General features: G+C 45.9%; 3 protein-coding genes across 3 annotated transcripts in view; all 3 read right to left on the reverse strand.

Moving 5' to 3' along the window:
- Window positions 1–3,643, reverse strand: part of sim2 (SIM bHLH transcription factor 2) — a 17,105-nt gene extending 13,462 nt beyond the window's left edge. Inside the window, exon 1 of the mRNA XM_027273291.1 lies at window positions 3,585–3,643. The gene's annotated coding sequence lies outside the window, so the exon portion shown is untranslated. The remainder of the gene's footprint in view (window positions 1–3,584) is intronic.
- Window positions 3,644–5,724: 2,081 nt separating this feature from the next.
- prrg3 (proline rich and Gla domain 3) lies at window positions 5,725–11,044 on the reverse strand. Its single transcript, XM_027273850.1, has 4 exons — window positions 10,593–11,044; window positions 8,483–8,526; window positions 7,330–7,490; window positions 5,725–7,150 (listed from the first exon to the last, which is right to left on the reverse strand). The coding sequence occupies exons 2-4, from the start codon at window positions 8,487–8,489 to the stop codon at window positions 6,596–6,598; spliced, it is 723 nt and encodes a 240-aa protein (XP_027129651.1). The 5' UTR covers window positions 8,490–8,526; window positions 10,593–11,044; the 3' UTR covers window positions 5,725–6,595.
- Window positions 11,045–12,841: 1,797 nt separating this feature from the next.
- ripply1 (ripply transcriptional repressor 1) lies at window positions 12,842–14,991 on the reverse strand. The gene is made up of 4 exons (XM_019269450.2): window positions 14,749–14,991; window positions 14,309–14,387; window positions 13,609–13,682; window positions 12,842–13,496 (listed from the first exon to the last, which is right to left on the reverse strand). The coding sequence occupies exons 1-4, from the start codon at window positions 14,844–14,846 to the stop codon at window positions 13,304–13,306; spliced, it is 444 nt and encodes a 147-aa protein (XP_019124995.1). The 5' UTR covers window positions 14,847–14,991; the 3' UTR covers window positions 12,842–13,303.
- Between the last annotated feature and the right edge of the window lie 291 nt (window positions 14,992–15,282).

Here is a 15,282-nt window from a genome sequence, read left to right on the forward strand (position 1 = left end):
TTGTCCAGCTGGGAGGTGATGGCCGCCGGCGAGGCAGCAGCTTGGCCAGCTCGTAGAACTCTCCGTTCTCCTTCTCTCTGCGGTCTTCGCCGCGTTTTTACATTTTTCCTTCATTTCTGGAAACTTTCAAATTTCTCTCAAAGAAAAAAAAAAAGTTTGCAAGCAAAAATAAAAAAAAGTTTCAAGTGTCAGAGAAGAGAGAGAAGCGTCCTCCGAGCATCCTCCAGGCGCAGAGCCGGACTTGTGGCTCCCATCAGCCGCCCGACACGCTCCGAACACCCGCTCACGCTCATGTCCGGTCCTCGGTGAAACTCTCCGCCGTCACCGGCTCACACCGGCGGACACTTCACGGTGATCATCCGGTACAGGACCCGGATGTTCTCCCTGCGTGAACCCCGAAAAAAACAAAATAAAAACGGAGGCAGGAATTATGAAGAGAGGAGGGGGGAGGAGGAGGAGACAGGAGGACAGACCAGACCTCCCATAATTAATCACGCTCTCTGGTCCCGGCCCGGTTCCCCCGGAGCTCCTACCGTCCGGGAACACCGCCCTCATCTTGAGGTAGCTGCTGGTCAGCCGGATGATGGAGGCCTTGTCCAGCTGGGAGGTGATGGCCGCCGGCAGAGGCAGCAGCTTGGCCAGCTCGTAGAACTCTCCGTTCTCCTTCTCTCTGCGGGTCTTCGCCGCGTTTTTACATTTTTCCTTCATTTCTGGAAACTTTCAAAGTTTCTCTCAAAGAAAAGAAAAAAAGAAGTTTGCAAGCAAAAATTAAAAAAAAGTTTCAAAGTGTCAGAGAAAGAGAGAGACGCGTCCTCCGAGCATCCTCCAGGCGCAGAGCCGGACTATGTGGCTCCCATCAGCCGCCCGACACGCTCAGAACACCCGCTCACGCTCATGGCCGGTCCTCGGTGAAACTCTCCGCCGTCACCGGCTCCACACCGGCGGACACTTCACGGTGATCGATCCGGTACAGGGACCCGGATGTTCTCCTGCTGAGTGAACCCCGAAAAACAAAAATAAAAACGGAGGCAGGAATTATGAAGAGAGGAGGAGGAGGAGGAGGAGGAGGAGGAGGAGGACAGGAGACAGACCAGACCTCCCTCTCCCTCCCTCTCTCTCCTCCCTCCCTCTCTGGTCTCTGGACTCTGGTGGAGCTCCTGAAGCTGCACCATGACCCTCAGCTGAAGGTTGATGATAGATCACAGCTGATCACCAGGTGTTGGATCAGGTGGAGTCCAGAACATGTAGTGATGATGGTCATTGTGGAGGTCTGAAGAAAAGAAGGTGGAGGAGGAGGAGGAGGTGGAGGCCTCTCTGGGTCTGTTGTCCACCACACTTCTTGATCTTTTTAATTACTTCAGTTATTATCGTCTTTGTTTGAATCGAGGCTCAGAGGAACAATGGACGAGGCTCTCCACCCTCACAGGGTGACTGACGGGGTCATGGGAGTCTGTTAATCCAGAGAGGTGTTTGCAGAGAAGGCTGACAAACACGGAGGAGACTTTTAGACAGTCTGCGGGGACGTCTCAGAGACTACGTCCAGGTTTTAGACAGTCTGTGGTCGGACTGCTCCCTCTGGTTTTTCAGAAACTGTTTTTTGTCCCAGGCTGTCAACATGTTTATTTGGACATTTGGACATGGGGACTTATGGAGACTGACTCAAGTGGACGTTAGAGGAACTGCAGCTTTTGAACTAATTTACAGAGCTCGGCGATCATTTAACATCCACCTAATTAAAAATAAATCATTCTACATTTATTGACTTCCAGATGACAAACTGAACAGTCGGCAGCATAATTGTGTTAATTAATTAATGCAGTTTATTACATGATGTGTATTTTATGTGTATTACATGGATCCTTTAAATAAACAAAATAACGGATAGATGAAGAACATCTCAAACACGTTTCACGTGAGTGACACTGAAACGTTTCATTTGATCACTAACGGCTGCGTACACTTATTTTGTCCGTCACATGACATTTAAGCAACACTTTAAAGTCGAGTTAATCACGTTCACGGCTCAGTGTGTCTCAGCTGGATAGTAACTGCAGGAAAAATGTTCTTCCTCGCTCCTGAAGGCAGCTTTCATAAGAGTGTAATCAGTCCATTTATTTGCATTGGCCGTAATAGTCTGGCTATCACTTTCTGCAGAGCTGTCAGTGTTGATGGATGAACATTGCTCTGGCTGCAGAGGGAAAGTCTCACCACAGGACTCTCTGTGGACGTTTGGACCGGCGGTTTGGATTGGTTTAGCTGGTTTTGTTTTTGTTGTTGTTGTTTTGGATGTCAGCGTCGAACATTCCTGTAAAATACTCTGAGGTTCATCTATTAAAACACCTCAACTCAACCGGACCACACAGAAGAACCACAGAGCTGAACCAGCACAATCAATCAGCCCGTTATAAACGTCAGAGCCGTCAGACTGGATCCCGCAGCTCCACCTGACGACGTGTTTGAGCTGCAATTAGCCAAAAAATATGATTAATCATCGATTTGTGGATTGACAGTTTGTTTTATGATGCTGCTTTATGTCATCAGGTCGTATCTGATCCAGGTTCTTGTCCTGAACTGGACTCGTTTCGTCTTCTGCAGTTCCACAGTTGTCATCGAGGACACCTGCAGGTCGTCATGTCACCTGTGGGTCATTATGGTCACCTGCGGGTCGTCATGTCACCTGCGGGTCGCTATGGTCACCTGTGGGTCGTTATGGTCACCTGCGGGTTGTTGTGGTCACCTGCGGGTTGTTATGGTCACCTGCGGGTTGTTGTGGTCACCTGTGGGTTGTTATGGTCACCTGCGAGTTGTCATGGTCACCTGCGGGTTGTTGTGGTCACCTGTGGGTCGTTATGGTCACCTGCGGGTTGTCATGGTCACCTGCAGGTCGTCATGTCACCTGCGGGTCGCTATGGTCACCTGTGGGTCGTTATGGTCACCTGCGGGTTGTCATGGTCACCTGCGGGTTGTTATGGTCACCTGCGGGTTGTTATGGTCACCTGCAAGTTGTTATGATCACCTGTGGGTCGTTATGGTCACCTGCGGGTTGTTATGGTGACCTGTGTGATGATTATAAGAGCTGTTTGAATTTCCCTGCTCGACATGGACGTGACGTCCACCCAGAGATCCAAGCTGGACTTCACCTGCTGCTTAATAATCCCCAGAGATCCAAGCTGGACTTCACCTGCTGCTTAATAATCAGGAAGTTTCCTTTCACCTTTTTCCCTGAGTGCAAAAGATTTCACAGTTCACTTCCTTTAGCAGGTAGCAGTCAGAGATGACTACATGCTGCTGCAAATCTCAAAGCAACACAGAAAAATATTGTAAAAACCCTCTAAAGTGCATTTTCCAAAGTATTTTAACGAAACATTTTTAACAGTGTATTTTACCCATATTTTAGAGTTAAGTATATTTTACCATAGATTTTTATGAGTACGTTTTACAGTGTTTTTAAAACATAAAACACTATATGTTATGATAAATGTGAGCAGAATTAACACTGAGGTCAGTCATCAAACACTAATCAGCTGTTCAACAGGTAACTCACCTGAACATCAGTCAGTCTCATGAGTCGGTCAGCCTCTTACCTGTTTATTGTGACGTCACAGTCCTGCACGTCGTTACCCAGTCCGTTTGTTTGTTTGTTCCACGTGTTCCTCTCTCACCTGTTGCCGTGTGTCACACCTTAATTTGTCCGGCGGGGGATACTTCCGGCTCCGCCCACTCATTAATTATTCATGTTGTGGGTGAATTTTTACAGAACTCACCTGTTCAAATTATATTAAGGCTCAAGGTTATGCAGCATTAAGAGTGTGGACGCCGTCGAATAGGGCTATTTATTATTAAGGTAAGAGTTATATTAAAACACACACCAGAGTTAAATAAATCATTTATTATTTTTCAAACAGTTCATATTTCTTGTTGGAATGTGATCAAACGAAGTCCTAACCAGTCGCAGGCTGTAGGAAAAAGGCAGTGAAGAACAAGTACAATAGAGTCGGATACAAAAATAAGCCACTGGAAGCTGTTTAAGTGCACCTTATCGGACGTGGTGAGGCTCGAAACTCCACGAACACCAAACCAAAGATGTAAAACCTCACCCTGCTAAACACACACAGAACTTACAGAGACACTCGGCATCACTGAAGCACAGACTGAACTCAAACAGTCTTTAAAACAGAGTTTGGAGATCTGCTGCTATTTTACAATCGTAACGTATGAACTGAATCTCTCAGCTCCTGGTGTCTGTCGGAAGATTTAAAGAATGACGAGCGGAAATGTAGTCGGTCATAGTTTTATGGTTTTTATTCTGTCTCCTCGTCTGGATGTTGTGTGTCAGTGTAAACTTTGTTTGTTATGTACAGTTATGTTCTCTGATTGTTTCCTGTAGGGGTGTGAGGACACACCATGGCACGATAATTCAAGATTCACAAACATGACGATTCATTGTGAAGCTGAAAAACGGATCACAATATCAAGCTCATTAAATTACGACTCTAAGGATGAACGCAAGAGGGCGCTGACCTCGACGTTCGAGGACGTGTATGGTTTGTTTTGGCAAGACAACGGCGACATGACTGTGGGGAAAAACCAAAACTTCTCTGCCTAACGTGACTCATATGTGACCATCTATGACAACATCATGAGAGCCAGCTATGGTCGAGGTTTGATAGAACTCACACAGAGCCAACGACATGAGATCAGATTCAGTTGTCGAGGACGGAGGAAACACTCCAGATGTGTCAGATCTGGGACTGACTTTTAGTGGTTGGTGAGAGCTTGGTGAAATAAAAGGCTGAACGACAGACGCCGAGCTGGGCTGAATGTAATCAGAAGAAATACTCGAGTACAGCTGAACATAGTTACCACAGTGGGATTACTCTCTGAAACTGGAGGTTTCATACGTGATGTCTCTAGAATAAACGATGAGGTGAAAACATGCCACACATGCCTGAGAAAGAATAAATAAGAACTACGAGACGCGGCATGTGACACTGCTACGCTAACCACGGCGTAAAAATGTAACGAGTATACGCAGAGTTGTGTTATATCGTGGTCGGACAGTTCAAACTGGGACGTCTCATTGTGTTTGTCAGCATGCATCGACGTGTACGTGTTGATCTTGGCGTTGGACGTGTTGGATCTTCTCAAGATTTAAATGATGAATCGATTATCAGAAGAGATCCAAGAACTCTTGACTTACAAACGGTTGGATAGAAAATATTTTGAACTTATCGATACAAATCCGCTGCTGCAAAGTTTGGCGGGAAACAGGCCTGTACAGTCGGTATTAGTTTGGTCCACAGGTAAGATGATAAGACTGGTGGTTCGTTGTAAGGTAGCACATACGGTAAATGTACATTTAAATAAACTTGCCTCTGATTGGCACAGCACTGAGATTATTACTAAGAACTCGGCGACATATTTGGACACCAGCGTACTACTTGGTCACCGTAAGGCCATGGCCGGCACCCGTTTTATCCAGAGGCATGTTTTAAATTATGAAATATTGTTTTCAGGAGGTCCATGACGGCAAAGTGACCGTCCACAGGAGCACAAGAAGGGGGAGGTCTCTTTACAATCACTCCATGAACGCAGGGATTTGCTCTTACAGATAGCTGGTGTGTGTGTGAAGGGGGAAACTTCTCAACAATCGAGATACAGCGCAAGTACGATGAAGCTAAGCCCGACTGAGCTTTTGGTTTTGGGTCCTTGTGCTCCGTGTAGTGCTTCTTAATCACGCCTATACACGTGTATCACTGAAAACTGATCTAAAACAACAGGAAACCATGAAAACACCCAAAGAACACAACTTTGGCTCAGTCCCAACACTCCAACACTCTCTGGACTGGGTGTGTATGGTTTAAAGAGTCATACTGTATGTACACTGACAGAGAAAACACAGGAAACCTTATAGTCAGAGTGACTGTGAATTAAGCTGTAGCGTGGCACTCCACTTCCACAGTGCCGCCCCGTGTTGTGCACAGAAACCTGCAGGTTAGTCGATCCTGCTTGTCAAACTTCTCCGGCACCTCGTTGCAGGTTTGGTTCCTGAACCGTTCAGCGTCGGCCAAAGCAACGTGAAAACCAAAGAAATATCTGAAGACATGTGAAGTTCAAACAATAATTCCGGGTGTCTCAGTTCGGATACTTCCTTTGGTACTCTTCTATGTAGTACTCTGTGTACTTCCTGGTGTAGTGCACTAATTTCAGGAGGGTAGTGTCGTCTCAAAATGACGATTGCAACATACTTCTTCTTTGCCGTATTGCAACCCTGCCAAGCATGACCACATCACTGCAACCTCTTCAACTCCAGAGGTTTGCTACGTCGAAGGCGAGAACTTTTAAGAGTGCACCAATGGACTAAAAATAGTAAGTGTAAGTTTGGAAGTATGCGAATTGAGACATGGCGATACTCGATGTGGGTGACTTTACGTTGCACCCATTAGTGAAACAAATGTATTATACAGTGTTGAAAAACGTGAATTACAATTTGGGTATAAGCGACCCGCGGCCAGCAGAACCAACCGAGGCTTTGGCTGTTTTTTTTGCCAGCTTTGACCTCCAGCAGACTCATCAGGGAGGAGCAGCCTCTGTTTCATTTCTCCTTTATGATCTCCTCGTATTTGGGTGGAGGGTCGCTGTATGAAGGTACCGAGGTCTCATCACCGCTGCTTTCCAGCTGCCCCGTCACCTCTTCATAAGATGGAGGCGGCGTGGCACCTGACAGCCGGGAGGCCACGGACATTGAGGAGTCCTGGACGTAGAGAGTACGAGTGTTCTGCTGGTGGAGTACATGGGAGTCCGACTGGGAACCTCCGCCTCTTTCTGAACCACTCACCACCACGGTCGGACGTAGGCTCGACTCCTGGTGCAAGCTCTCGGTGTGCACTGTCGTCTCCCGGTGAACGAGAATGCGAGGCAGGCTACGGGTGCTGCGGTTGTTGGCCAGGTAGCGGTTCTGGGTGTAGGCGGGCCGTCGACGAGTGGCCTTCTGAAGCTGACACCTCCAGATGACGAAGAGGCCGATGATGATGAGCAGGGCCACGCCCAGCAGAGGAACCACCATGTAGACGGTGTCGGCGCGCTCGGAGCGCCCCTCGCTGCTGCTGCTGCTCACCGTGTAGACGCTGCGAGTTTTCCAGAACTCCATCTGGGAGGCACCAAGAAGAGATTAGACAGTGAAACATCATCTCTAACTCTTTACATGACCACAGCATCTCATTCAATCACTTGTTGATGCAGCTACATATGCAGCACAATCAGTAGATCGATGTAGTCATACGAGTACATCGATCTACCACAACTGATGGAGTCGGTCCATCAGCTCACCGTTCTCTCTTTGTTCTCAAACACTTCATTGGCCTCTTCGAAGCTGCAGCTCTCCTCGCCGCACTCCCTCTCGATGTTTCCTTGTCTCAACTCCTCCAGGAAGCCATTGGCTCGAGTGAAACGCTTCAGGACAGAGTGAGCATCCTTACCATCGAGGAATGCTGCAACACAGCAAAGAAAACCCAAAGTTCAGCCTCCATACTGTAGTTATTCAACAGATTCATGGGATACAGCACGTTCACGGACAGGTCGGCATTGTTGAATTTACTGTTTTGGTTCAGTATGATCTATACACGACTTACTGCACTACTGTCGTTATCTCGGTCAGCGTGTAACTAACTAAACTGACTCAGCTCCAGGATGCCAGGAGCCAAACCCGGCAAGAAAACCACCTGAGCTGGCGCTGTGTTCACTGTTAGACTGGACACTGCCGGTTCAGAGGTTGAGTTTGGTCACTGGGAGGTAGACGCTAACACTAGCTCATAGTTCTAGCTAAGTAAAACAGAACTTTACGTCCTGCTTCAGAGACTTAAGGATCCAGATTTTCAATGAATGAACTGTCCAGTATCATTTAAGTAACTTGCTGGCAAACTCTGCTTCCTGTTGCACTCGACAGGACAACAGCTCGATGAATTTACTGATTATCGGAAAAATAATAATAATAAGAAGAATTAGGTCGGAAAAAACGCTCTCAGACTGTTTCTGTGGGACCGGACTCGACACCGACCTGCATCGGGCAGTGTTCATGTTTAACATCACATCTCCAGTAGAGAAGCTCTGAGCGTGCTTGGCCAGAGAAATCATCAGAAACTGACCACAAGAGACTTCTGGTAAATCAGGCCGTGAGTCAGGAGATGACAGGTACTCGAGTCTTTGTTTTCTCACAGGAAGACTCATGGTCGACTCGAGCTTACTCTGACTTTAACCCTTTAGTCCAGCTCCATGGAAACGTCACTACGACCCGGTCTGTCCTCCCTGCAGGCGGGTAAATCCCTCTCAGGACTGACGAGCGCTGTGGTATATAATATAGAACGGGAACGCTCTCTGGGGTCTCGAGGGTTAAGGCGGTTAAGCTGACCTCTGTTTAAAACAGCAAGCGAAGCAACAAATCAGACGTTTATGAATATTATTGATCGGTGTGTTTTGTGCTCACCAGCCATGCTCCCGTCCTGCAGCTCACTCGGACAGACCGCAGACCTGCAGGAGACAAACACAGATTCATCAGGCCACATCGACAAATCTAAATCTAAATTAGTTATATGCTCCACTTTAGAAGGATTGGTTGACTTTTAAGATGAATACAGCCGTCAGTAACTGAGTAAGGATTCATCGTTTCTTTTATTCATTCATGCTAATCGAGGAGGCGATCCTTAATCAGCCTGAAGCAGGATTGGTCAGCTCAGAGATAAGACATAATGTAAACAACTCAAATATAACCATGCACTCAACTAAACTCTGATGTCTGAGGCCTCCTCCTCTACTTTTACACAGATCCACTCCTCTTTCAAACCATTCGTCTTCTCTCTGCCCAAGATGCAAACATCACTGTCCCATGTCTGCAGAGTCTAGTCCTGATCCTCCACCTCACACTGAGCCTCATGTGACTCCAACGACCATCGGCCACACCCGAGCTCGGGTTGACCTGAACGACGGCCGTTCACACCGAACCTCAGGTGACCATCGACGACTCTGACGACTGTCGTGATGACTGTCGTCAGAGTCATCGATGAGCATCGTTGTCATTAACCGACTCTGACGACCATCAGCGATGTTGACGACCATTAACGTCAACGACGACCATCAATGTCGAACCTCAGGTGACCATCAACGACTCGAGAGTCGTTGATGAGCATCGTTGTCATTAATGACAACGATGAGCACTAACGAACAACGGGCATTTCTACAAGCTTTCCTCGTATAAATACGTCTTCACGGATCTACAAACGAGTCTAGAGACGACCTGGACGACCGATCACAGAAATACTCTCTGTAACGAACATCATAACCTCACAGAGAACGGGCTCCATATATTTGACATTAAAGATGATTAACATCGCCCCTCTTTGAATCCCCTTCTTTAACGCCTTTATGATCCTCGTCAGGGTCGCGTGGGGCCAATCAGAGCTGACACTGGGGCGAGAGGCGGGGTACGCCACGGACAACCACCCACACCTGATCCTCCACCTCATACTGAGCCTCATGTGACTCCAATGACCATCGGCCACACCCGAGCTCGGGTTGACCTGAACGACGGTCGTTCACACCGAACCTCAGGTGACCATCAACGACTCTGAGTCGTCGATGAGCACCATTGTCATTAACCGACTCTGACGACCATCAACGACGTTGACGACCATCAATGTCAACGACGACCAACAACATCGAACCTCAGGTGACCATCAACGACGGTCGTCAGAGTGGTTGATGGTCACCTGAGGTTCAGTTTATGAGCATAAATGAACAACAGGTGGTTCTACGAGCTTTCCTCGTATAAATACGTCTTCACGGATCTACGTGACGACCTGGATGACCAATCACAGATTTACTCTCTGTAACAAACATCATAACCTCACAGAGAACGGGCTCCATATATTTGACGTTAAAGATGATTAACATCGCCCCTCTTTGAAATCCCCTTCTTTAACGCCTTTATGATCCTCGTCAGGGTCGCGTGGGGCCAATCAGAGCTGACACTGGGGCGAGAGGCGGGGTACGCCACGGACAACCACCCACACCTGAGGGTGTAAAGCTGTAGTACAACATGTTTAGGTTGTAAATATATAAATATATTTGTGTGCGCTCATATCTGCTGTATTAAACGTGACTTTCAGTGAATGCGTGTCACCCCCCCGCCTCCATTTAGCTCCTCACCTCTGGCAGCGAATATAGGCTACTATAAATATAGACAGAGGGAGGCATGGGAGGCAAGGGAAGGGTTTCCATGGCAACAGAGACAGAGGTAGGGAGGAGAGGCTGTGAATCCAGAACAAGGATGCAGAGCAGAGGAGGCGACTGTGACACAACTAAGAGATTTAATAATTACAAAACATCCTGATAATTCAACATGATAAACAAACACACACACACAAACAAACACACACACACACACACACACACACACACACACACAGCCTCTTCATATATCCATCACACTCCTGTTGATTGCTCTCTCGTTAAGGCGGGACCTCTCTAACAGGTACAGGTGTGCACACCTGCAGCCCCCCGCTCGGGCTCGTGCTCCGGTAACGTTAAGGTGTTCTTACCTTCATCCCGCTCCGTCAGACACTTCTTCCATCTCCGGCTCAGGGGGAACTCCCACACGAGTCACACACAGTCACCCTGATTGACGTGCAAGGGGAGCCAATGAGAGAACAGAGTCAGGGGAGCTCGGCCAATCACAGCGCGCATAGCTGTCGACTGAGCAAGAGTGGGCGTGGCTACGCTCGAAGTGAGTCGTAAAGAAAGAAAACCGTGACAGAGGTCACACACACACACACACACACACACACACACACACACACACACCGACGACAACCACCGGAGGATTCACCGCGACGGGAGCCGGGATGTGTCCGAGCTTTCCCGCCCTTCAGGCAGGTGCGTTTTCCTCCGTGTTGAAGCGCGAGGACAGTCCACGCAGCCACACCTCACGGAGAAGACTCAACTTCCCGACATGCTCAGGGCGGAGCACGACGCGGAGCACGACACACGAAGAAGAAGAAGAAGGAGACAGTGATCAATCAAAACAAACTCAATTAAATATGTAAATTAAATATGCAGATGAGATTTCAATTAAAAAATCTCTGCGGCAACAATAAAATAAATAAATAATAAAAACATGAAACATCACACATGTGATATATATACATATAATGTGTTGTGTGGTGTAATTATGTTTATATCTGTGTTATAGATATGTATAACTGTATTAAACAGATGTATATATGATGTATATATATATATACACACATATATACATATATTGTGTATATATATGTGTTTATATATGTGTATATATATACAAGATGTACACATATAAGACATATATGTGTACTATATGTATATAGGTTAAGATATAACAACACACACACACACACACACATATATATTATATATACACCTCACTGTGTGTACTGTAATACGTTAATTCTGTCCATATGCCATATAGTCACACATATTTATATTTATACTGATATTGTGTTTAACTTAAATGTCTTTTAGCTGTATATATATTTTAGATCTTTAGATTTGTATTTTATATTTTTTACATCTTTACTTATATGTTATTAAATATGTCATGTTTATGCTGTTTGCACAGGATAAGAGGGAATTTGAATACTCTGTATGTCCTGTACATGTAGCAGCACTGACAATGAAGCTGACTTGGTAAATAGGTTGGCCAAAATAATAGAAACACCTTTTGCCTGTACAAGAACTGTAAATTATGAATTATTTATGTAAACATCATCACTTACTGTGCAGAGTCAAACACACCTGGCCAGGTAAAGTGATTATGATAATGATGCACACCTGAAAAACAGCAGCTTCAGTAATAAACATAACAGCATTCATGAGTTGTTGTGTTCAGATGACTTAGCACGACCAGGTGAAGTCCTGATCACATGATCTGAATTCATGTTTTCATGTCACTGACTGATTCTAATTATTATCAGGACACGCTGTTTGTAATTTCATGTTTATGCTGGCACAGGTTTGTGTGTAGAATATGTGAGCAGCTCATGAGCAGACTGATATTTAATATTTATGTTTGTATGTAACAGTGAGGATAAATGTCCAGGCTCAGTGTCAGAGTCTGTAGCGCCTCCCAGAGGACACAAGGTGGAACAGCAACATCAATAATTTAATCTGGGCAAATATATCTCCAGAATATTTATAATCAACATTGACACTAGTAAGAATTTAATTACTGATATCAATAATAATAATAATGTAACAACATCACAGTGTTTTTATGAAGCTGTGTGGATCAATCCTTCTTAAAAAGTTACAACTACAATGTTTCTAGAAAATCTGACTGAGAATAACCAACAGTAAACCTGCCACACCTTCTACACATTATATACAAGTTATATGGAAAGTAACTTAATGTTCAGAGCAATCATAAGAATATTATATATAATTCAAATTCTGAAATTAAACCTCATGTTTGATAAAAGTTGTGACGTAGAGTTCCCATTTCAGTTTTGATGTAGCAGAAGTTTGAAAATTGTTTGTAAGTTTTCTATTTGTACATGAACGAGTGTGAGGGACACTAGAAACATAAATAACAATAATATATTATAACAACATAAAGTTTGAACCCTGAGGCTGCAGAGTCTGTTGTGCTGTTTTAAATTAAACTAAGTTAACTTAAGTTTAGTAGAATTATTCAGGATTTGGTCACTAGGTGTCACTGTCGTCCCTGTACCCAATCAGAAGCAGCGGTGGATGAGCGTCATCAGGTAAAGGTGAAAACTTCCAAATAAAGAAAAACAGACAGATGAACGTTTAAAAATATTTTATTCTGGAGTTCAGACAGTTCACACTGAGCCTGACGCACACATGTATAAAAAAATAAGTCAACATAAATATGTGTTTATGTACAAGCTATGAACATCATAAGTTAGAAACGTGTTTTATACACAGGAAGGATTAGACCTGAGACTGTAAACCGGACGGGATCCCAATATGGGAGAACGTGGCGCTCACCATGAACACGAACAACTTTATGTAGCAGATACAGCTCAGCTGCAGGACGCAAACCAGAACACTGACTAATAAAGTAAACGGCCTTCGACTGGAAGAAGTCTGAGTGCAGGTGTGTTTGGGGGCCTTCACGGCCCACCTCGACCTGGATGGACCGGCGGTCCTGACTGACGATCTTCAGACGTAACTCGAGGGCGTTTGTGCTCGCGCCTGTTCGAGGTACGAACGCAGACAGAGTCTTGAAACACAATCAGCTTCTCCTCCTGCCTCAGTTGTAGGAGGTGAAATGAGACGGCTGTTTGAGGCACTCCTCAGAGTCCTCGTCCTCGTCCTCCTCACTCTCGTCTTCACTGTCGGACTCCTCGTAGAAGCTGATGGTCGCCTGAACCGGGAAGTTCCTCAACAGAGCCTCTCCGTCGCTGTACAGATAGTCGAAGGACTTTGATTTGGGCCAGTAGAGCCTGTTGGAGACAAAGTCAAACACATGAGCAGCTGGAACTGGATGGTATAACAAGGAGCTTGTGTTCATGCATGACTGCTATACTAACGTCCACAAACTGAGAGGGTACTGACCTGACGGGGTGCTGGAAGGCCTGAGCTTTCCCATCAGACGAGAAGCATCCCGGCACCGAGGGTCTGGAGTAAGGCTGCATGGAGAGATTCAGAGAGGTCAGCATCAGGATTTCAACATTATGCAGCAACAACTCTGTCCCTGAAATAACTTCATCTAACGTCTTTATAGGGAGTTTCAGCTCGGGCCAGAACTTTTCTGTTCTGGTTCACTCATAGTGTCGTATTCAGCTGTTTTCAGTCGGTAGAGACCAAACACAGAGCTAGAAAAGGAGCGAACGTTGCACGTGGACATTACATGAATCAGATGGAACTATTTCACCGTTTCTGCTGCTGTTTAAAGTAACAAAGCATTGAACTGTCACACGGCGGTGAAACGCGAACACATGGCAGAGGCTGCAGGCTGCAGCGAGCCGACACGTCGCTCGGTGTTGGACCGAGGTGTCTGCAGACACCACGGACTGTGGGAACCTCCATGAGGTGTTCGCTTTCACAGCTTCCCTCCAACAAGGAGGAGGCACCGGGAGCCTCTGTGTGTTTCTTAATGTGATCGAATTATATGAATTATCGAAGGGATGTTTTGTTTCATTTCCCACCGTGGTGTCAGGAGGACAGCAGCCACACATGAAGCTACATTTTCTTAATTTAACTCCAGCTGTGAATGAAGGAGATCTTCAGGTCGGTGGAGGTGTGTGTGACTTACAGAGGACAGCTTGCTTCGTGGGCATCGCTCTGATCCGTCCCGGCCGGTGGATAACCACGGTCTCCACAGAGAGGTCCGGCTGCAACACAAGAGAGAGGACTCATCAGATAAACTGACACACCATGAAGAACTCCTGAACATACCGAGAACATGACACCTCCAGCTGATTAGAATAAATTCATCTAATTAAAGTTTAATTAAAATTTAATTGAGCTGTTGAACCGCATGGACACTAAATGTTTGTCATCAAACTGCTTTACTGCATTAAATGTGGGTCAGTGAACGCCTCATGTCACACACTTGAACGCACCATCTGTAACGTAACGCACAAACTGGCTGTTTTAAAGCTCAGGTAGAAAACATGTTCTCTCTCAGGCACGATTCAGATTTAACGGTGACATTAAATTCAATAAATGATCCACACTAGCACCGGGACCTACCTGCTGTTTGTGTCCGAGCTGCAGCTCACTGTCGGCGGGCACGACCACGGCGCAGCGCCGTAGGAAGGCTGCTGGAGGAGCAAACATGCGGAGCTCATCTTTCTTTCTGCTCTTCGGTAAATGTTGGAGAGATGCACGGAGCTGATGCAGGAGGGAACGTTATGTGAAGCAGAGAGGGAGGTCTGAGGCTTATAAAGCCCGGAGCTCGGAGCTCGGAGGGCGGGTGTGTGTGCTGCAGTCTGCGGGGGGACAGAGGGGGGACAGAGGGGGACAGAGGGGGACAGCCCCGCTGGGTGACAAATGTTGTTGATGTTGACAAATGACGGAGTCTCAGTTAATTACCTTCACTAATGATAAAGAAAGAAAATAAATAATGAAGCACACGTTTCCAATTTAAAGGAGAAAATCTGCCTTAAAGGTGCAAACACGTTTTAATATGTATAAATAAATTAAAGTTTAAAATATAAAACATTCACATCATGATTACAGAGAAAATAAAAAAAGAATAATTATCACTGATACTCTCACTGCAGA

Source organism: Larimichthys crocea, chromosome XXII (assembly GCF_000972845.2).
Source record: "Larimichthys crocea isolate SSNF chromosome XXII, L_crocea_2.0, whole genome shotgun sequence".
Taxonomy (NCBI): domain Eukaryota; kingdom Metazoa; phylum Chordata; class Actinopteri; family Sciaenidae; genus Larimichthys; species Larimichthys crocea.